The 23137-nt window shown below is 34.8% G+C and overlaps 1 protein-coding gene across 1 annotated transcript in view; it reads right to left on the reverse strand.

Moving 5' to 3' along the window:
• The window catches only part of LOC128987206 (PRKR-interacting protein 1 homolog), a 32121-nt gene that overhangs the window by 1716 nt on the left and 7268 nt on the right, over window positions 1-23137 (reverse strand). The window contains exon 2 of the mRNA XM_054407951.1: window positions 79-297. Coding sequence (XP_054263926.1) covers window positions 79-297 — 219 coding nt within the window. The remainder of the gene's footprint in view (window positions 1-78; window positions 298-23137) is intronic.

Raw genomic sequence — 23137 nt, forward strand, 5'->3', positions numbered from 1 at the left:
ACTATCTTTTTGGTTTACATCTTGTATCTTTCCCTACATCATATATTTATACCGCTAGTTCATAATAATGAAACTTACTTTTTCACTTTTTTCTTGGATAAACTTTTGTCTTGCATATTCCTTCCTCCTGAGATGACGATATACATGGAATTCTCCACTGCCAGCTCCTGCACTTGATCCCATTACATTTCTCACAAACTCTGGCACATGAGGCATTTTCTTTTCTTTCACTCTTTCTGGGATTACTACAGGTTTATCCTTTAAATGAGTAAAAGAGCACATCAAACTCTGGTGCTTCTTAAAAAAAAATAAATAAAAAGAGCACTTTATTGTACATATCACAGTGTTATTAAGTTAATGCATTGGAACTCACAGTTTAAGCCCTACATCTTATTTATTCAATGATAATTTTTACCCATCATGACTTTCAAATACCTAAGAGTCGGGGTTGTATAAATATATTAAAATTTACAGGATCTCCTTAAATATGTCTACTCAGCACAATATTAATTCGAATGATAGTCATAAAATTTGATAATGTGATTTGAGCCATACTATACTACAGGATGATTTTTTTGTTTTTTTTTTTTAAGTTGGTAGCATTGTTAAACAGCTGATTTTTTTTTAAATTATGTTGTCATTTCAATATTTGTATCCTCTAGGAATGTGTTAGTGTGCCCCTTCACCTACAAAGTCTTACCGTTTGGTGTGTCATTTGGGCAGGTGGTGTTATTAACCCTTATTTTTTTTTAAGACGATGCTAGCCAGACTGTTAAATGGTCAACGCTATTGGGCAATGGTAAGGGACTTTTTCGTTCCTCAGCTAAAGAAATCGAAGTGGATTTAGAAAATATGTGGTTTCAACATGAAGACGACGCGACATTCCACACAGCATACGACACAATTGGTCTCTTGAGACAAACGTTTGGTGAACTCATCATCTCGTATAGAGACTGTTACTGGCCTCCATGGTCGTTTGATATCACGCCGACAGACTACTGTCAACGTTGATATGTCAAGCCCCAAGTCTGCTGAAAGACTCTAAAGTCAACATTCAACGAGTTACTGCAAGGCCCCACTAGAAGCACAGGCAGCGCAACACTTGTCATAGTGGTGGATAGTTGTACCATCTACCAATCTACAATAGATAGTGGATAGTTGTTCTATCTTACCATCTACAATCTGACAAACAGCCAATTTATTTACCTAAAACATATGGGATATTGCAAAATAGCAGTGAATTTATCAATGAATCTATCCACTAATGTGACGTCATGGATCCTGCAGCATGGCCTGTTTTTCTAGTGGGGCCTTGGTTATTGACGGAATACGCCCCCAGCTGCTGGAAAGGGTATTTGAAAATTTGACTGCTAGATTGGGCTTTCTATGGGAATGCAATGGGGCCCATATGAGAGAAATTATTATTAAACACTAATGTCATAACACTGTGGTTAAAATAAATGCATTTTAGCAAATTTCCCATAGGCTATAGGGAATAAGCTATTACTGTAGTACTCATGGTAAGACCTGGACCCGGGACCGATTGAATTATTCAAATGAATTCGCGATCCAGCATAATTGGACCGTGGGAACGGGGGTTTATGGGGGGTTTTATGGGGTGAAAATGGGGTTTTCCCATTTTTGACCCTAATACCCCCGCCGCAGCAAACCTGCCGACTAAGCGAATTTCCATTTATCTGAATTGATTTTCAATTTAAACTATTTAAATAACATTAGGTTTAACAAGTAGGTACCTAGGTTTGCTGCTACAAGGAAACTGAAACTAATGTGTTTTAGTAAAATATTAATAGCTTAGTATAAAATAAATAAATTTGCCAAGTTTTATCAAAATATATCTATAAACAAGCTAACTACAACATTTTACAATATTCTCCATAAGAATAACATGGGAATTTTAAATTTACAATTTTTTAATTTTCTCCGTTACCAATAATAATAATAAATCTTTATTGTCGTTTGGTAATATAAACATTACAATAGACAAGGTCAACATGTTTTGTTACATATGTTATATAAAATATTAAATATTCTACAGAAAATGTTAAAATAAAGTTAAAAGAATCTTAAACGGATAAAGCATCAGTAATAATGAAAACTTTAAAATTAACAGGGAAAAGACCATAACAAGAACAAAGAATCATCAAGACTGCTTGGCCTCACATTTAAGCGTTGAAAAATCTTCATTCTGCAAAAACTCATCAACTGAATAAAAAGCACGACTTGTAAGCCAATCTGATAATTTTGACCTATACAAATGAATACTTTACTGATTTCTAAAATATATTGGAAGTTTATTAAATAGTTTTATTTGCAAATATTTATAACTTTTGATAAATTTTGATAGCCTGGCTTGAGGAATATATAAATCTTTTGATTGTCTGGTGATATACCCATGGATTGAGTTGCAAGGAACAAATTTATTCAGATTCTCTTTAACGGAAACTAAATTGTAAAAAATGAAAATATTAGAGAGTGTCATGATTTTATTTTCAGCAAAAAATGCTTTGCAACTAACCCTATCTGGAATTTCAAACATAATTCTGAGAGCCTTCTTTTGCCATGTAAAGAAAGACCCGGTGAGCTCCTGAGCTATTACCCCACAGTATATTGCCATACAGCAATCGTGAGTGAAATAAACTGTGGTAAACAATTAGAAGTGTTGGTTTAGAAACACAATTTTTAAGTTTTCTTATCAAACAACATACTCTTGACAATTTTGAAATGATATTATTGGTATGTATTTCCCAAGTGAGTTTAGAGTCTATGGATATTCCGAGTAGTTTGACAGAAACTGCATTGTCTGCTTCAAGATTACGCAAAGTAAAACAAATTTTTTCTGTTTTATCATGATTTATTTCCAGAAAATTACTTTCAAACCACAGCTTACCCAATTCAATGGCGTTTTCTATACTTTGGTTTGCAGAGTAAAAGTTGTCAGCTGATGAGATGAAGGTTGTGTCGTCAGTATATAAAATTGTTTTGTAAGGTATGGAGTTTGGCAAATCATTAATATAGAGAATAAACAAAACCGGACCCAGTACTGACCCTTGAGGAACCCCAGCAAGGACCTCCTTAAAATTTGACCTATGTTTTCCTAAATTAAAAAATTGTAGTCTTCCACAGAGGTATGATTTAAAAAAATTTAGTTCGTGCTCCATTATTCCATAAAACTCTAATTTCTGCAAAAGAATTGTATGTAAGACCGAATCGAAGGCCTTACTGAGGTCTAAAAGTGCCACACTAAGATAACCACCAGATTCAAAACTATCCAAAATATCAGACACCACCGATTCTATAGCCAAAGTAGTTGAATGGCCCGGTCTGAAACCAAATTGGTTATTGTTTAAAATATTATTTAAGTTAAGAAAATCAAAGATCTGGGCTTTAGCACAGGATTCAACTATTTTTGATAACACTGGAACCATTGAAATTGGTCTATAATTTGAAATAAGAAATTTATCTCCCTTCTTATAAAGAGGGATTGTTTTACTGATTTTTAAGCAATTTGGAAAGGTTGAACTAGAAAACACCATATTAACAAGATGAATCAGTGGTTCCATAATGTAAGGAGCTATGAATTTTACAATTTTGTTTGAAAAATCGTAAGCACCTTCACTGTTTGATGGATTAAGAGATCTTATTATTTTTTTCATATCATTCTCTGTTACCAATTTCCACGAAAATTTATTTCTGGAACAATTAGCATTATTTAGAACATTAGAGAAATCCAAACTCCCACCTTGCTCAACATGAGCTTTCTCTACTACCTTTTTTCCAACATCTATGTAATGGTTATTAAAATCATCTGCTGAAAAAGGTGGAACGATATTATTATGTTTGAAAAAATCCCCACTTTCTGATTTTACTATTTGCCAAGCAGCCTTACATGTATTCCTTGAACTTCTAACAAATTTCTCATTATAATTAATCTTAGCCACTTTAATCATAGTCTTGTATTTTTTCCTATAAACTGACAGAGTTCTCTTTAAATCATCATGCTTTGCTAAATTAGGCATTTTTGTTAAATCTGTAAGAAAAATAACAGTATCTCGCATTTTTCTTAGAGATTCATCAAAAAATTTATTCTTTAATTTACTCTTATAATCATGCCTGATTTTCTTAGATATTCGAGGACAGTTCAAATTGAAATAATAAACAATAGTATTTAAGAAATATTCAAAAGCAGTGTTTACATCAGAGTATGAAAAATAGGCTCCCAATTTGCATACACAAGCTCAATGCTAACATACCAAGGTTCTCCTCATTAAGTTTACGAAAAGAAATTTCTTTCAGTACATTTGGTGCTATATTTTTAATTATAAGTTTAAAAAACAAAATGGGATGGTCAGATATTTTATAATCCCACACCTTATGAGTGAATTGATGTTGATCAACATTTGTTGTGATATTATCAATACATTTATCCCCTTTGGTCGGGTATTTAAAAACATGATATAAGTTGAAAGATTTTAGAATACTTTTAAGCAATTCAGTACAACTGTCAGTTTTTAAAAAGTCAATATTAAAATCAGCTCCTAGTACAATTTTGCTAGAAGGTTTTTTTGACAGAACGAATGATAAAAGTTTTTCTAGATGATGAAAAAAAACATTACAATCTGAAACAGGCGTTCTGTATAGAGAAATGAAAACAATATCAAATTCATTAACATAAATACATGCAGCTTCAAAAAGGCTTGTGTACACAAAATGAGAAATATCAATCACATCATACATAAGTCCCTCACTAACCAATATAGACGCACCTCCATGGTAATAATTGTACAAAAATACTTTTATATACTACATTATTTGTTTTTTTAAGCTCTTTAAAAAGGTCTAGAGAGAAATTGGAAAATTTTCTGTTTTGAGGGTCAAAAATGAGAAAACCCGATTTTTACCCTATAAAACCCCGTTCCCATGGTCCGATCATGCTGGTTCGCGAACTCATTCAAGTTTATCCCGCTTTACACCTTTAAACCAAATTTTATCAAAATCGGATAAAAATTACTCAAGTTATTGTGTTCACGGACACATATATATATATATATATATATACATATATCAAAATTTGAACGAATGGTGTTTTTGGCCTCTGGGGACATCAAAATGAAAAAGTAAATCGGTCCCGGGCGTAGGTCTTACCATGCCACCTACAGTAATAGCTACTTCCCTATAGGGGAATTCGCTAAAACAAAAAAATTTGCAATTTCTTTTTAAACCGTTATGTAGAGCTTAAAAAAAGAAATGATGTAGTATTTTGAAGCGCTGTTGTATGCCTAACGGTCACAGAGAAAATTCAAAAATAGTGTAATTTAAAATTCCCATGTTATTCTTATGGAGAAAATGAAAATTGTTGTAATTTACTTGTTTATGGATATATATTGATAACATGTGGCAAATTTATTTATTTCATCCTATATTGACGTATGGTCAAAAAACACTTTTTACCTTCCCCGTAGCAGCAAACCTAAGCACTCGTTAAATATAATGTTATTTAAATAGGGAATAAATATGTATTATTTATTATTTATGGAAATATTTAAGTAAAAATGTAATCAGACAAGTTGAAATTCGCTTAGTCTGCAGGTTTGCTGCGGCGGGGGTATTTATCTTAGTAAAATTTATTTTTCATTGTTTTATTTTGTTTTTAAAATTGCACCACTAAAAAAATCACACTTTACTAGAGAGGTGATCTCAAAAATCAAGTCATTGATACAAACATGTCAGGAAGGTCAATCCCTTTTTTAACATTCAATCAAGACATAATGCTTAGGTTATTATAGAAAACAAGGTGATATTATACAAAGTTTTCCTTTAATATTAATTTTAGATCCTAATTTGTATTTAAGTGCAATACAGTAGTGAACAGATATTAAATACCTCCACCGCAGCCACAGCCACCTCTAATACAAGGCCGCGGCGAGCGAAAAGTGGCAACGTGGCATCCGTGTCTTGGTGCGCGGTCGACTTACCATTACAGTGAATGGAGGAGTCGCGTACCGTCGTACTTATTCGTGTTTCTACTACCCTTAATCATTAGTAGTGACATTGAGCTTGTTACTACAGCATGCCAGATTGATTTTATGTGCCTGGATGCAAGAATAATTACGAAAGTTCAATTAAAACTGAATGATACATACAGTGTTTTAAGAATCTAAGTGATCCGCCGCGTCAGCAACAATGGCTTCCTGCTATTCTTCGGTCAAATTAGACATCTTAGAACAATCCTCGTGCGAAACATTTTCACGAATATGAACTTAGATTTGTAAAAAAAATTAAGAATAAGACATTGATTTGTGTAAATATGGACGCGAGAAGCGATTTTTAGGTGAGAATGCCGTACTATTTCCTTATTATTTTATCTATCTTATCGATAAAAGCTGTTGTTAAGTGATTAAAATAACTTAAATAACTAGCACTTTAAAGAAATAAACCGGTGTTTCTGTTAAGTAGGCCTACTGGTAAAAAATATGTTCTGCACCATCTAACAATAAAAGCATCATAGTCTCCGACTCCAGTCTGAATGTTGATGTGATAAAAAAATTCCATTAATATGGTGGAAAGCCATATGGAGGCCTAGCTTCTGAAATCGTTTACAAAATGGCAAACGTTTTGCTTAGTAATTATTCAAAGAAAATAAATTATTTAGTCAGTATGCCTTCAAAATGAAAACTTCAAATTTTGTTGTTGCTAACTTATGGTTTCCTCAGGTAGACTAAAACATAATATTTCTATTGAAAATTGAAAATTAATTTTGTTTGGACAAATTGTTGGATGTTAGTCTCTACAAATCCCAAAGTCTCTACAAATATTGAAGTGGCAATAAGTTAGTCGTACTATATTACCATTCTTGGTATAGTAGTTATATTTTGTAAAATTAAAACCCAGTCTGTCTATTAGTTTTTACTATGTTGAATCTATACTATTATAAAAAAGAGGTGGTGTCTGTGTGTATGGGAAAAGTAAACGCGAAAACTACTGGTCGGATCGGGCTGAAATTCGGCATGATGATAGCTCATATTCCCGATTAACATATAGGCATATTTTTATCCCAAAAATCCTTCCGGGCTCCGCCCCAGTGGCTCTGGAGCAAAGGTTCCCATGTTAACCTTATGAGAAATGGAATTAATGAATCTTAACAGCTGTTTCAATTAAACAAGTTGGTTCTGTTCTATGATTTTCAATAGCATTAAAGTTACAAGGATTACCAACAGGGTGCAGCACTAGCATTATTTCTTTTACATTTATGACAACAGCTAATTTGCAACCAAAAGGTGAGTGAGCGTAGCGAACGAACTTCAACCTGGAGGCGAGTGAGCGTAGCGAACGAGCTAACCATGAAGGCAAGTGAGCGTAGCGAACGAGCTAACCTGAAGGAAAGTGAGCGCAGCTAACAAGCTCCAACCTAAAGGTGAGTGAGCGTAGCGAACGAACTTCAAAAAGAACCGAAATTTCTTAAACCATGTCCTCACTCATAACTGCTATAAGCATTTGATACTTATATGCCAACCCCGTACGAAGGACGGGTACTCTGCTAGTAACACATATATACAGACACCATGATTTTGTTATATACAGGGGTACCCAGAGGGGGGGAACGTGGCGCGTTTGCGCCACAGGAATTTTTGGGGAAGAACTTCTTTAGGGAGATTTTGGGGGGGATATTTTTTTGTTAGCTGTCATAATGAATGTAGAATTTTGTATAATCAGACTGAAAAACTTTTTCTAAGTAGCACACTATCAACACCAACAACATTCTGCCATTCATAATTAAGATTGCTTCTAAGAATGGTAAAACGCACCTTATCAGACAATCCTTAATATGTAGGTACTAGTGTCGACTTTTTTTTATTCTGTGTTCGCTGACTTTTACTTGCTACATTAGTTTTGGTGGTTCTTTCACTCCACCATCGTCAGTCTTAGGCCTTTAATACGTTACAAACATTTAACACAAAACGATTAAAGATATGCCTATCAATGCGCAAGAGTACATTGGCACGGGCAGGACTGGAAGTAAACTGAATCAGTTCAGGTTATGACGGACCGACGTGGTCTCTGGATTGTCGTCTGTTTTGTGCGTTTTCAACAGCTGATATTGGACTATTGTTGTAGTGACTGAGAAGAGTGTTAAAAATATTCAATTATTAATTGAGGATTAATTAATTATTAATTATTAATTGGATTCATAATTAATTGAGTGTTTTCATTCAAAATTTGTGTGCTGTCCATAGTTTTTATGTCTTTATATATTCCAAACTCTTCCAAAGTATTTAATAAATTTCTTTTCACGCAGTAATGTAGAATTTCCTGACCATCATTTATATCCAACATAAAAATTGGTTATTGTTGTCGATAGTTTTGAATTGAAAACTCAATTATGAATCCCATTATATTTTCAACACTCTTCTCTGTCACTACAATTAGTCCTAACATCTGTTGAAAACGCAGACGACAATCCAGAGACCACGTCGGTCTGTCATAACCTGATTCAGTTTACTTCCAGTCCTGCCCGCAGCAATGTCCTCGCATGAATTGATAGGCCTATCTGTAATCGTTTCGTGTTTTGTGTTAAATGTTTGTAACATATTCTGACAACACCTCCAGAAGTCGATCCTTTTGTAAGTCTGATGATGGTGTATGTTACATATGGAAGTGTAACTATGTTAAAGAACCGCCAAAACATATGTAGCAAGTAAAATACGACACTACCGTACATTTTTATATTATTAAGGATTGTCTGACAAGATGCGTTTCTATCTTATTAATGCTCTTAAAGCTGTTTGAATTCTTAAGCCCTGTAAAAATTAACGCCACCTAACATATTGTACAGTTACAATACTGTGTTGGAGTAGAGTAATTCACCGAATATATTGAGCACATGTTGGCTGACAAAAAAAGTTTCTGAATTGTAAATTGAAAAACTTCTAATTCGTCCGTTAGTTAGATATAATGATGTATTGTTAAATGACATTTTCATTACTCTACACACGAAAGTACACTTTCTAAACGTAAAATGAGATAAGAAAATAGGTAATTCCCGCTACTGCACGGAAAAGTTACATAACGTTAACTTTCCGTGCGTATGTACTGCACGGAAAGTAACCGCTATGGGATTTTGCGGTGCAGTCAGATCAGCTGATTGTATTGTTGTTGAAAACACATTCCTCGCTTATATATTGACATTGTCAGTTAGGTTATGTTTGTTGAGATAGATTCTTTGAACTATGTGTACTAATATGGATAATATTCCTGAAACTTTGATGAACAGAGCGGTAAGTGTAACAAACGAATTATTGCCTGATGTGTCGCGTTTAAGATACGAAAATGAATACGATAAGCTTTGTACTTGGTGTCAAAAAGAAAACATTAAACCTAGCCAGGTTAATGATGACATACTTCTAGTCTATATGTCAGAACTGTCGAAAACTATGAAACCTAGCACCTTGTGGAGCAAGTATTCAATGGTTAAAAATGTCTTAAAAGTAAAAGAAAATCTTGGAAATTTAAAATTTCCAAAAACAGTTGCATTTTTAAAGAAAAAGTCTGTTGGTTTCAAACCTAAAAAAGCGAATGTTTTTACATCTGATCAAATTTCTCAGTTCATGATCAACGCTCCCGACAAAGAATGGTTGTTAAGTAAAGTAATTTTGACGTTTGGCATTTTTGGAGCCCTTAGGCGAGATGATCTATTACGCCTTAGCATAAATGACGTAAAAGATTATGGCAGTTTCATTAAGGTTACATTGAGAGATGGTAAAACACATGCTAGCAGAAGTTTCATCATTACAGACGATGAATGTACGTATCAACCCTGCCAGCTAGTACGTAAATATTTGTCTTTACGCCCATCAAAAATGACGAGCCCTAGACTTTTTGTTGGCTTCAGGCAAGGCAAGTGCGTAGCACAACATGTCGGGAGTCATACGATTTCGGATGTTCCCAAAAAGGTCGCCCAGTACCTTGAGCTAGAACAGCCTGAATCCTACACAGGTCATGCTATTCGACGCACATCCGCGTCAATGCTGGTGGAAGGGGGAGCGGATTTACTCACACTCAAGAGGCACCGAGGCTGGAAAAGTGCAACCGTTGCTGAAGGTTACATTGAGGAGTCCATAAATAGAAAAATTGATGTGTCTAAAAAACTTTTTTCAAAACCAAGTACTTCAATCTCAAATCAAAACAATTCCTCTTTGAATTTACTTCCAATCAGAGACATTACTAATTCAATTTCAAATTACAACAATTCCTCTTTGGATTCACTGCCACTCAATAACATTTCTAACAATGATGAAGAGGTGAATCTGGTTTCAAAACAATATTTTACAATCGACGATGTAATTTCATCAGAAGAAGATACTGTGCAAAATCGCAATTTCATTCAAGAAAATAATAAAGTTGATGGAACACACTCGGAAGTCAATGTTGCAGAAATGAGAAAAAACCTAAAGCTACCACAAAAAATGTTAAACATAAGTGAAAATCAAAACTGCGACTTTAACATACATTTTCATTTTCATTAATAAAGATTTATCAGCGTGTTGATCCTATGTAATCATCAAAGGTCTCTTTCTTTATTTGTTTATTCATCAGCTTGTTCTGTAGTTAATTTAATAAAGATACTTTTTTTTACCCAAAATAGTCTGTTTTTCCTCAAACTATTGGCCATGCAATTATTAATAAGTGCACGGAAAAAACTCATAACGTTAAGTTTCCGTGCTTATGTCGAGGTACATACACACGGAAAGTTAGCGTTATGAGTTTTTTCCGTGCACTTATTAATAATTCAGAGTTGAGTTTTTTTTCATTAGTTCGGTTTTTTCTCTTAATACTAAGTTAAATAAACGAAAATTTTCATGTTTTTATAAGTTTTCGGTATCGTAATGAAAAATAATGTTCAATACTCGCCTCGAAAGTGTCATTGCGGGGCACGATGGCGTTTCCAGCGCTCGGCTTCGCCTCGCGCGAAAATGCCATCTCTCCCCGCAATGAGTCACTTTCCAGTCTAGTAATGAAAACTACTATTCCTATTAAACATTTAATATTGATTATCAGCAGGTTTGTTTTTCTTTACCTCAAGTTTACTAAATAATACTTGAAATGCTCGTTTTATGAGGTAAAGGGGAAATTGTCAGATAAATTGGCAGGTGGAGGGTAGGTTTAAATAGACGGCAGCATAAATTGGGGGGGACGACTCCTTTGGCTTGGGGGGGGGGGGGGGGTTGCGCCTCTGGGTTTGGGGGGGATGGGCACCTCTGGTTATATAATAGTATAGATTAGCAAATTAACAAAGGAAATATGTAAAGTCCATCTATTTCCACGCTCATCGTACTTACAATACGATAAATGCAACCAAAAACATTATGTTTGTATTTTTAGTTTTAGACATATTGTGGTACTGTATGTTGCAATTTTTCACTAAATAAACAACCTAGATTCTAATTTGTCTATTTTACCATACCCTAAAATCCACTAAAATATGTAATTTAAATATTTTCATTCATTGATACAGAGCAGCAATACTCTCATTGATGTTTATAGCCTAGCATGAGTGCCGGACCCAGGTGGCAAGTGAGTGCGGCGTTGCCAGTTCGAACGTCGCGGCCTTGTATTAGAGGTGGCTGTGCCGCAGCAAACCTGCAGACTAAACGAATTTCCATTTACAGTAGACCTCCTCTTAACCGACTCTAATGGACCATGACCTAGGTCAGATAACTCAAAAGGTCGGTTAAAACGGGCAATCCCTAAAAACATAACAATATTAAGTGCTATTCATTTGGAATTATACTTTACTACTTTTTTAATACTTTTCGATGAAATGGCGACCATACAAAGTAGGTATTTTAAGCCAAGTATGAATGGAGATGAGTGTAGGATGAGTGGCGCGATCTTGTAGTCTTGTTAGTGACTAAGGCCGACATATTCCTTAGGCCCCTTTTATTCACCGCGGTTGCCCACCAGCGGTTTTATAAATGCATTGCCGTAAATGGGTGCTTTTATTCAAATAGGACCGGTCTCAAAAGTTGCAGGTACCCGCGGAGGTTTGTAAATTCACCCTCTTGCACTTAGAAACCGCCGGCGGGTAGCGGTTCGTGTATGCATTGTGTTATATGGGATCGTTTATTCAACACGGGAGCCTGCCATCGCTCTCGCATTGCTACCAACCCAAGTCACCAGTGTCACTCACTACACGTGGTCTAGTCATTCGGCTGAGTGCATTGTCTACTAAATACTATAGTACTATAGTTGTTTGGTCGTGTACATAGCTGAATCTCTCACCGTTAAAAATGACTTCAGGTCATGTTACGGACATAAATACTGAAAGATTTTGTCTGAAATTATCTACAGTAAATAAAATTTAGATTAAACACCACTCTGGCACTATTTGAAACTTTGAAAATGGATTTATTTTGCTAGAGTGTGTTTTTAGCTAGATTTCAGGCTTAAATAGCAGCCGTTGAAGTGAATTGATGACAGTTCTCAGTTGTAAACCAAATACTTGTGTTAGACTGGTTAGATTAAAGGAGTATACATTAAAGGTTTTGTTTTTAACCAGAATATAATATCTAAATAAAATGAACCTTGAACTAGGCGTTTCGGATCACAGGCCACTTTTTATTGAAATTTCAAGAAATATTGCACTTTGGAAAAAAAATACAGTACAAAAAAATATTATTTTCGAAACAAAATAAAGCGCTTTTTATCAACACATATCAGGAGTTAATTGGAATATTTCACAGTGGCTTAACACTAAATGTGGGGTTCCGCAAGGGTCAATACTAGGCCCCTTGCTATTTTTAATATTTATTAATGACTTACCTCAAAATGTATCGTCTAACCTTATCTTATATGCTGATGACACTACAGCAACAGTTAAATCAAATAATTTGCAAAATCTTAAACAAGAAATCAGTCTTTCTATTCTTAATTTATGTAATTGGTTTACAGCCAACAGGCTAAAACTTAATAATTCTAAAACACATGTGATGTTATTTCAAACAATACAGAATAGGCAAAACTCCACTGTTGAACTATCTTATGGTAATAATATTATGTACTTTACTGAAAATGCAAAATTTTTGGGTTAAGATATCAATAAGAATTTAACATGGAAAACACACATAAAAATGGTAGTTGGTAAATTAAATACGGCTTGCTTTCAAATGTATGTTTTGAGAAATGTAATAGATTTAAAAACTAAACTCACAGTGTACTATGCAATGTTCTTTTCGGTCTTGCAATACGGGATTGAATTATGGGGAGCAACTTCTTATTCTAAAGCAGTTTTCAAAATTCAAAAGATATTTATAAGGATTTTATCATTTATGCCAAAAAGAACCTCATGCAGAGCTTTATTTGCTAAATATGAGATATTAAATTTGCCTTCACATTATATATTTAAAATGATGGTGAATTTTAAAATTAATTATCAAATGTAGAATGATAAACAAATCAGTCATCCGTATCCTACACGCTCAAAAAATGTTCAATATCCAAGACATCGCCTATGTTTATATGAAAGATCTCCTTATTATACGGGATTAAGGCTTTACAACAGTCTACCCACTAATTTCAAAGAAATTAACAGTATTTCAAAATTTAAAAATGATTTCAAACGATACCTTTTACAGAAAATTATTAGAAGATTTCTGATTATTTAAATGATAAGTAAATATATTTTACTTTAAGCTATGTGGATTTTAGTTTTGTTATGTAGTGTTTAAGATCTCTGACAATATCACCTGTTTCACCAGCTAACGCTGGATCTGTCACATGTTTTTGTGATAGTAAAGTAATACAGTAGACTCCCTCTTACCCGGACACATTTTAACCGGACATCGATTCAACCGGCTACACTCGGCGGAAATGACATCTCTTTAACCGGACAACTGTTATTAGCACATCGGTTTAACCAGACTAGATCGGCAGGAAGTGGACGGTACTGAAACGACCGTTCTCGTGGGAAAGATTTGAGACCAGAGATCACATGTCTAAATACAATGCTCTCCTAAATTTAAGTGAAATACGCATTTAAACGGTCCGTTTTCCGGACTGGCCTCGGACCCGAGGAGTTCGGATAAGAGGGAGTCTACTGTATTTCATTTCATTTCACATAGGGCCGGCAAGAGGCCCCTTTTCTGAAATGCGGTTTTTGCGACAAGCTTTGATAAAACTATTATTTAAATAAAAACTACCGTGAGTAAAGACAAAAATTGGTATTGCCACCAAAGAGGACATTAGGCCTATAAGCTTTCGTTTGATACCCAAATCGTTTCTTAAAAACGAAAAAAAGCTGTTTTATGCATATTTGACATTTTCAAAATAGTTTTTCTCAAAATGACCCTTTTAGTGCAGTAGAAATAGTATTGGAGGTGGAACTAATTGCAATAAATTATTCCAGTTGGAAATGGTAGATAATACACTTGTAAAAAACATACTAAAAATATACATTTTTATTGTTACGCAAAATACGGGTTTTTGGCCGCCATCTTAAAAAAATTGTAAAAATTTTATTGATTGTTAAAAATCTTGTTTGGTAACAAATTAAAGGAAATTTCATGCTGAAAAATATATAATGGTTGGATTTATAATATACTGTTAACGGTGATGCACTTTGGGCAAAAAAATTGCGTTTAAAAATGTGGCATTTAAAGTTTTTTATTTATAAATTATTTTATGGTTTTAAAATTTGTTTTTTTTTCATTTTTGACCCTTAAAACTTAAAATTTCTCAATTTCTCTCCAAAAAGTTTTAGAGGGCTTAAAAAATAACTTAGTACATCAAATTGTTTTTGTGCGGTTATTGGTAGCGGAGAAGTTAAAATACCCCCGCCACAGCAAACCTGCCGTCTAAGCGAATTTCCATTTGTCTGAATTGTTTTTAATCAAATCTATTTAAATAACATTAGGTTTAACTAATACCTAGGTTTGCTGCTTCAAGAAAACTAATAAAGTGTGTTTTTAGCAAATTTCCCTATAGGGAAGTAGCTATTACCGTAGGTGGCATGGTAAGACCTAGGCCCGGGACCAATTTACTTTTTCATTTTGATGTCCCCAGAGGCCAAAAACACTATTCGTTAACATTTTTATATATGTATATATATAGATATATATATAGATTTATCTGGAAAGAGAACCCTGTTGGAAGAAGACCTCCTGGGCGTCCCAAAATGAGGTGGAAAGATGAAGTGACCAAAGATATGAGGAAGATAAGAATCATGGAGGAAGATGCTGAAGATCGGAAGAAATAAGAATAAGAATAAGAATAAGAATATTTTATTTCCATTGATCTGTTTGTACAGAAATAGGACAAGTCAATTTGTTATACAATGTTATACAAATGTAACATATACATATAGCAAATAAAAATAAAACAAGACATTAATGTATTAAAAAGAAATACAAACTTGTGTATTAAAAAACTCCTCAAGTTTATAAAAGGGATTTTCTACCAGCCAGGTGTACAATACAGATTTAAACCTGTTTAAACTAACCTCTCTTGCATTCTCAGGCAGCTTATTAAAAAAGTAAATGCAATTTCGTTTAAAAGAAGTTTTAGTTTTGGTAAGCCTATGTGGTAGTACTATATCCAAACTCCCCCTCCCCCTGGTATTATGATTATGAATATTTTGCCTAGTACGAAACATATTTAAGTTTGTTTTAGCATAAACCAGAACTTGAAAGATGTATAGATTGAATACTGTAGGAATTTTGAACTCTACAAAAAGTTGCTTACAGTGTGCTACGTGATCGACTCCTGCCATATTACGAATAGCTTTTTTTTTGAAGCAATAGGATGTCATTAACATGTGGTGAGTGACCCCATGCAAGCAATCCATATATTACATGTGCCTGAAAGAAGCCAAAGTATGCTAGTCTCAAATAATCAGGACTAACAAAACTTTTGAGTTTCCAAAGCAGGCAAGTCACTCTTGAAATTTTGCTACTTAAACAGATTTGATGTGATCAGACCAGTTAATTTTGAATAAATATGTATTCCTAAAAGCTTGACCGATTCCATATTGACTTCTCTTTTTAAACTCAATGTTATATATTGTGTTTTTTCCAAATTACAAGATAGTTTATTTGTCGAGAACCAATCATAAGCCATTGTCTCAGCTTGTCGGGACATTTCTTGTAAATAAATCAAGTTTTCATGATTGGAAAGTAATGTTGTATCATCAGCATAAATAATGGAATAGGTATTTAAGTTTTTGGGCAAATCATTAATATAAACTGTAAAGAAAAAAGGACCAAGAATTGATCCTTGTGGGACTCCAGATACCACTTCAATCATCTTGGAACAATTATTTCTAACGGAAACATATTGTAATCTCTTTGAGAGGTAAGACTCAATCAGTTTCAAGGAGCTTTGCGCCACACCGTAAAACTGAAGTTTTTTTAGGAGAATATCAAATGGGACACTGTCAAATGCTTTAGGTACTGAGGTCACACAGCACTAGAGAAACAGATTTTTTCACCTCAAAAGCATCTAAAGAATAATCTACTAAATTTATTATTGCTGATGTTGTTGATTTATTTTTACGAAAGCCATGTTGACAGTTTGTAATTATATTATGTGATTAAAAAAAGTAATTGAGTTGATTATACATAATTGATTCATATATTTTTGATAAAATTGGAACAATTGAAACTGGGCGGTAATTTTGAACCATATTTTTGTCACCCTTCTTAAATATTGGTGTGACTTTTGAAACCTTAAGTGATTGAGCAAAATAACCTTCCTGCATGCAGTTATTTAAGATAAAAGCAAGTGGTTTACTTATAAATTCAATTGTTTGTTTGATTATATGATTTGATAGCCAATAAAAATCCATAGCCTTAGAGTTTGAAAATTTAGATACAACTTTTATAATGTCCACCGGTGAGACTTTTTGCCACTTGAATGAATCTTGATAGATAGATTTATCTCCCAAAAAGTGTTCCATACTAAAAGGTGTAGTAGGAATTCCGTCACTTAACTCTTTTATTGAGTTTTGAAAATATGTATTAAATTCATCTGGATCCAGGCTGACATCCGGGGTAAAAGAGGGGGAATTTTCGTCTCTAATTACCTTCCAAGCGGCTCTGCACTTGTTTGGGGAATAGTTAATATATTTTTTAACTGCCAATTTTTTTGCTCCTGCCAATTCTTTTCTGTACCTTCTTTTAATTTGAATATATGCATTGTAAGCTGCCTGAGATTGTTCTGATCTTATTGAAAGAAGATTCTTATAAACAGAAAATAACAGTAACATTTCATTTATTGTCTTTTCTAATTCCGGTGTGTACCAGTTGATTAATTTATTGGTTTTTATATTTTGTTTGTTTTTTGCTTTTATTAATGGTGAACAAGAATGCCACAAATCTATATATCTTTTAAAAAATTTGTCAAATAGGTTTTCAACATTTATTTTATTTTGTTTAAAATCACCAATCATATCCCAGTTTTCTTGTTTTAGGTAAGTTATAAATAAATCAATATTTTCTTCATTTTGTTTTCAAAAATACAAATCACTGGAACACACCTTGTTTTCATTTCTTTGTGGATACTTAGTTGTATACATTTCAAAAAATAGAGGAATATGGTCAGCAAAATAGCTATCCCCAAGTGTAGTCTGATATAAATTCTTATTGAAATTTACAATAATGTTATCTATGCAGGAATTAATACGTGTGGGTTGTCTATTTGTTAAAAAAAGGTCAAGTGATCTCAAAATATTACTAAATCTAGTGAAACTGCTATTTAAGTCATTATTATTTTTCCCCATTTCAATGTTAAAATCACCCGCAATAATTATTGAGGGGTTCTTAAGTAATAGTTTTTTAATACAACGTTCAAAACAGTCAAAAAAATTATTCACATCTCCACTTGGAGCTCTATAAATACTAAGAATCAAAACGTTTTCATCCGTAAGTTTTATGCAGCAAATTTCAAAATCAGACTCAATATAAAATTCAGTAACATCAATAACTGAAAAAAATTCAGACAATTTTTAATATAAACACCCACTCCGCCATTAAGCTTAGATTCCCTACATATAACACTGGCTGGAACAAAATCTTTAGGAACAAATAAATTAATCTGATCACGTTTCAGCCAGTGTTCACACAAGCAAATTACATTTAAATTTTTTTCTTTACATAAATATTCTAACTGTAAAGTTTTATTTCTTAAACAACATACGTTGATTTGAATTAATCTAAAAAATTTTTGACATTTCTTTACCTTTTTCCATTACACTTTCACTTTCCTTCTTATCATCACAGGTTACACTGCACTTGGGAGAACTTTCTGCTAATAGTGTAGAGGTGCTGGTGCTGATGGTGGATGAGGGTAGTTGCTGGTAGTCGGTAGTGTCGACTGGTGGGGAGCTCAAAGATGTAGTTGGCTGCTGCTGAGGTGGTTGCTGGATATTAGTGTCGACTGCTGTGGCTCTCATTGGAGTTGGCTGCTGATGCTTTGCATTCTGCACTGGTGATGACTGTTGAGTGTGGGAGGCAGCAGTCCATTTAACCACAGAGTGTTCCAGGGCTCTCACAAAATCTTTGTGAGAAAATCCATTCCTCAGAATTCGGATCGATTTTTGGAAATAAGAGACAATGATTATTGTAGCCTCAGTTGCCTGCTGGAATTCCACTAATTTCTGTATAAAATGATCCACTTCAATTAGGTCACGGACACAACCCATTGGTGAGCACACCAAAGTCTTAAGCCCACTAGATTTAAAGTTTTCTGTTAGCTGTTTAAAAGCGCTGTTGTAGTTTGTCTTTGATGGCTTTCCCCAAAAGACTTCCTTCGTCACTAGACTAAAGACTGTTGCTCCCCTATTTAAGTATTGCTGCTTTGTTAGATTTTTTGAGATATAATCAGTAGATTGTGCTCTCCCAAATTTTTTTTTAAAGATCACGGCAACACCTGCAGACATGTGCTTCGGATCTCCAAAATCTGCTGAGATAGTGTGTGCAAAACCCACTGAACTATCACTCCTCATTTCATCAATCATTGTTTTCATGTGTTCTTCAACAATATTAATTTTCCCATTGTCAAACATCATATAAGATTTTACTCGAGAAGCTCTATTGGACTTTGCTCTCACCAGCTTCAAGAACATGTCAGCTACCCTTACCTTACCCCTGGCATTGAAGTGCAATCCATGTGGTGTGAAAAGGTGGCGGGGAAGAGAGTGCAGCGGCAGTAATGAAACCTTAGGGTGCTGGGCAACAATATCTTCTAATTTCCTGTTAATTTTTCCAATTTTTAGGTCCAGTCCCATCTTGTCATATCTCCATGGTAAAGTTGCAATAACCAGGTTAGTGTGGTTAGTGATTGAAATGAGATGGTTAATTTCATTCAAGAGAGATTCAGAGTTGTGGGTCTCCATGTCGTTAGTGCCTCCAATCACCAGAAGAGAATCCTCCGCTCCTAGGTCCTTGCTTAGCTCTCCAGCCCTTTCAATGACATTGCTTAGCTTAGCACTAGATTTGACAACACTGAAGACATTAAAGCATGATCTTTGTTCTATTAGGTGTCCTAAATTTCTGCCATGGCTATCAGCCAAAATAGTGAGTTTCTGTTTACTTGAATCCTTTCTATTTTCATGTTTCTTTTGTGACTGACAATTTCCCTTATTTGGCCCATTAAGAAGGCTAGGTTGACTCTGTGCATTACTTTCCTCACTGATTTCTTCTAAGACAGGGAAAGAATTTTTACTTTCAAAACCAATTTCATTGTTAACAGCTGTAAATTTGTAGGTCGGCCGCTGGCTTCCAAGGATAGGTTGAAAGGGGGGGAAGCAATGGGTGCAATTAGATTTGTTGCTCTTTAACTGTTCATATTCTTTTTCCAATGTGTTGTAGTCAGATTGTAAGATTTCTACGGTTTTTACTAAGTTTTGGTTTTCAATTTTTATTTTAGCCAGCTCAATATTTTTGTATGAAAATCTTCATTTTGTGGCAAGTTGTTTTTCGGCTGATTGGGATTAATTTCTGTATTTTCTAAAATAGTATCTGAGGGGTTTCTTTCATTTAAAGTCTTTTCTAATTCAATACACTTATTTTTGACAGCAATTATCTGAGACTTTAGGTCTTCATTATATGATTCGTCAACAGAATTTACCATATTCGGTGCAACAAGCAAGGTGTCAGGTGTTGTTACTATGGGTGTAGAGCACTGAGATGGTTTGCTTACTGTGTTTTTACATTTATTTGTCAATGTAAATAGTGAATGTCCAGTTTTTGAGGTTTTAGGTGTTCTAGTCGAGGTATTTTGGCTTAGTTTAGTCTTTACTGCCCTCTCAATTTCTTGCAGTGCTATATTAAAGCTGTTATTTTTTTCCTTAGGGATTCCTAATTTATTTTTGTTTTCAACATAAAGACATACACTTGATTGCCTACACTTTGCCGTTTCTTTTGTACCAAAGAATGTTACATTAAAATACTTTATTTTATTTTTCTCCTCAACTTGATCCACAATAGCTGGCCAAGGAGGGTATCCTCTCACTGTTGCAAATACAAAATCACCCTCTCTTATTCCCATATTTTAGACAGTGTAATTAACTTAAGCTAATATCACTGCAAAGACTAATTTAATTACTTCATTAATTATAAACAAAATGTATTTTTAATATTAAAAATGTTCAGCAAGTTAAAATATAAAATTGTTGTACTATCTAAAAAATTGTTATTATTAATGAGTCAAATTAACAAAAGTCCAGAAAATAATGTAAACAAACAGACGGCACAACAAGTCCACCTGAGTTACTTGGTGATCCAGACCTTGACCAGTCTTATCAGGAGATTTGCACAACCAGGTCTTATCAGGATATTTGTGCAATCAGTTATCTTCACATTCCAACTGTGCTGGACAGATAATGTCCTGGATTTTCACTAACACCAACTATTTCACTATATGTCTATCTGAACGTAAAGAGGTATGTCAATAATTAACTTTTAAATGATTAAAAATATATTTTGTAGGCCAAAAATAACTGATTTTTAAAGATAAATGAGAGCACTTCTAAAGATTATTTTAGCTATCCGCCATCTTGAATCCGAAAAAGGAGGAGGCAATGATGATGGAGGCATTCAGTTAGCGAGGCCAAATACCACCTTGGGTATCGATGGCCATGGGAGTAAGTAAGTATATATATATAAATACGTCCGTGAACGCGATAACTTGAGTAATTTTTGTCCGATTTTCATGAAATTTGGTTTGAAGGTGTAAGGCGGGATAAACTTGAATGAGTTCGCAAACCAGCATGATCGGACCATGGGAACAGTGTTTTACGAGGACTTTTATGGGGTAAAAAATGGTTTTTCTCATTTTTGACCCTCAAAACACAAAATTTCACAATTTCTCTCTAGACCTTGTTAAAGAGCTTAAAAAAACAAATAATTTAGTATATGAAAGTGTCAACGCGCTGCATAAGGCCAAATGGGCGCTCATGACGTCCAGGAGGTTTGCAGGAACCACCTGGGGAATTAAACCCCACATAGCACTCTGGTTATACGAGGCTGTGGTCAGGCCTCAGATTACCTATGGTTCACTAGTCTGGTGGACAAAGGTGAATCAGGTAACTGTCATAGCCAAGCTAGACAGCATGCAAAGGCTCGGCACGCTACAGGCCACTGGAGCCTTCAGGAGCAGTCCATCAGCTACTCTAGAAGTCGCTCTTGGGCTGCTACCACTGGACATCTTCATCAGATCTGAGGCCCTCAAGGCAGCTTACCGTCTGAGGGTTGCAAATCTGTGGAGGGAAGGCCTGTCAGGGGCAGGCCACTGCGCCATTGCTAAGACTTTGGCTGAGTGTCCTGTGCTTGACATGACCTCGGACTTCCTAAGCAAGGAAGCAGTTTTCACCAAACCCTTTAATGTTTAATTCCGCTCCAGAGATGAGTGGAAACATCAGGAAGGGCATCTCCAAGATATGGAGAGTTTCGTCTGGTACACAGACGGCTCCCTAATCGATGGAAAATCTGGTTTTGGGGTTTACTGTCGATCACCCAGAACAGAACTATCAGGAAGTCTGGGACAATACTGTACCATCTTCCAGGCAGAAATCTATGGCATCTTGGCTTGTGCCAACCTAGGACTAGCCAGACGGTACCAAGACAAAAGGATAGTGATTTTATCTGATTGTCAGGCTGCTCTCAAAGCTCTTGACTCAAATGAAGTCACCTCAAAACTGGTCTAGGAGTGTTTCAACACCCTCTGCAGACTTGCATCACAGAACTCTGTAACTCTCGGCTGGGTCCCAGGCATGGCTCCTACAAGGGTGGGGCTGGTGCAACTCTGGTCACAGGACCCGGGCCCTCAGGGGGCCCGGGCCTACCCATTTTTTCTTTTTTTCTTTTTTTTCTTTTTTCCCCATTGAAGATCACTTTACAGCAGATCATAAATTGAAGATAAAAAATAATATATATATTTTACAAAAAACTAAGTTAAATAATTTAAAATGTATTAATTCTAGATTCTAAGGTAGTTTATATTTAAATACTATAGGTGCGTAGGTGCGTATGTCCTATACAACAGCAGAACAGCCAGCTCGGGCCCCAGTGGCCGGCTCCACAAACTCCCTCTACCCCTTCCTCCCGCCAGGCGCCTAGCCACTCCTACCTCACTCCCCCCATAATAAACAAAGTTTGGTTTTATAATTGAACTGATAGTTTCAAGAATGAATCCTTATAGTTATAAGTTAAAATCAAATTTGTAAAGCATTGAAAAATTGACATGTACTATGTACCATAGCTAAGGTGACCAGACGTCCCGTTTTAGGGGGACTGGTCCGTCCCGACAAATCCTCTCGGGACGCTTATTTGTCCCGTTTTATCAACATTTGGTCCCGGTTGCACTCTTATGTATAAAATATTTCAATTAATAATTGCAATCTAGGTTATTTGACACAAAATAAAAAATTCATTACTTTTGGAGTTTTAAAAATATGAAAGATTTTAATAATTTGGACCTAAGTTTTCTTCCCAATTCGCTCGGTATAATACTGTACTAAAGCATGGATTGGATAGCATCGGTCATTCTTGGCGATCTCCGTGACTACTCGTGCAAGTTCGGCAGCTCAGGCATCCACTCCCAAAAAATGTAGTACCGGTATTGTTAAAAT

This window comes from Macrosteles quadrilineatus, unplaced genomic scaffold, assembly GCF_028750875.1.
Source record: "Macrosteles quadrilineatus isolate MER2022 unplaced genomic scaffold, UCM_ALF_1.0 Scaffold_2__2_contigs__length_208266976, whole genome shotgun sequence".
Taxonomy (NCBI): domain Eukaryota; kingdom Metazoa; phylum Arthropoda; class Insecta; order Hemiptera; family Cicadellidae; genus Macrosteles; species Macrosteles quadrilineatus.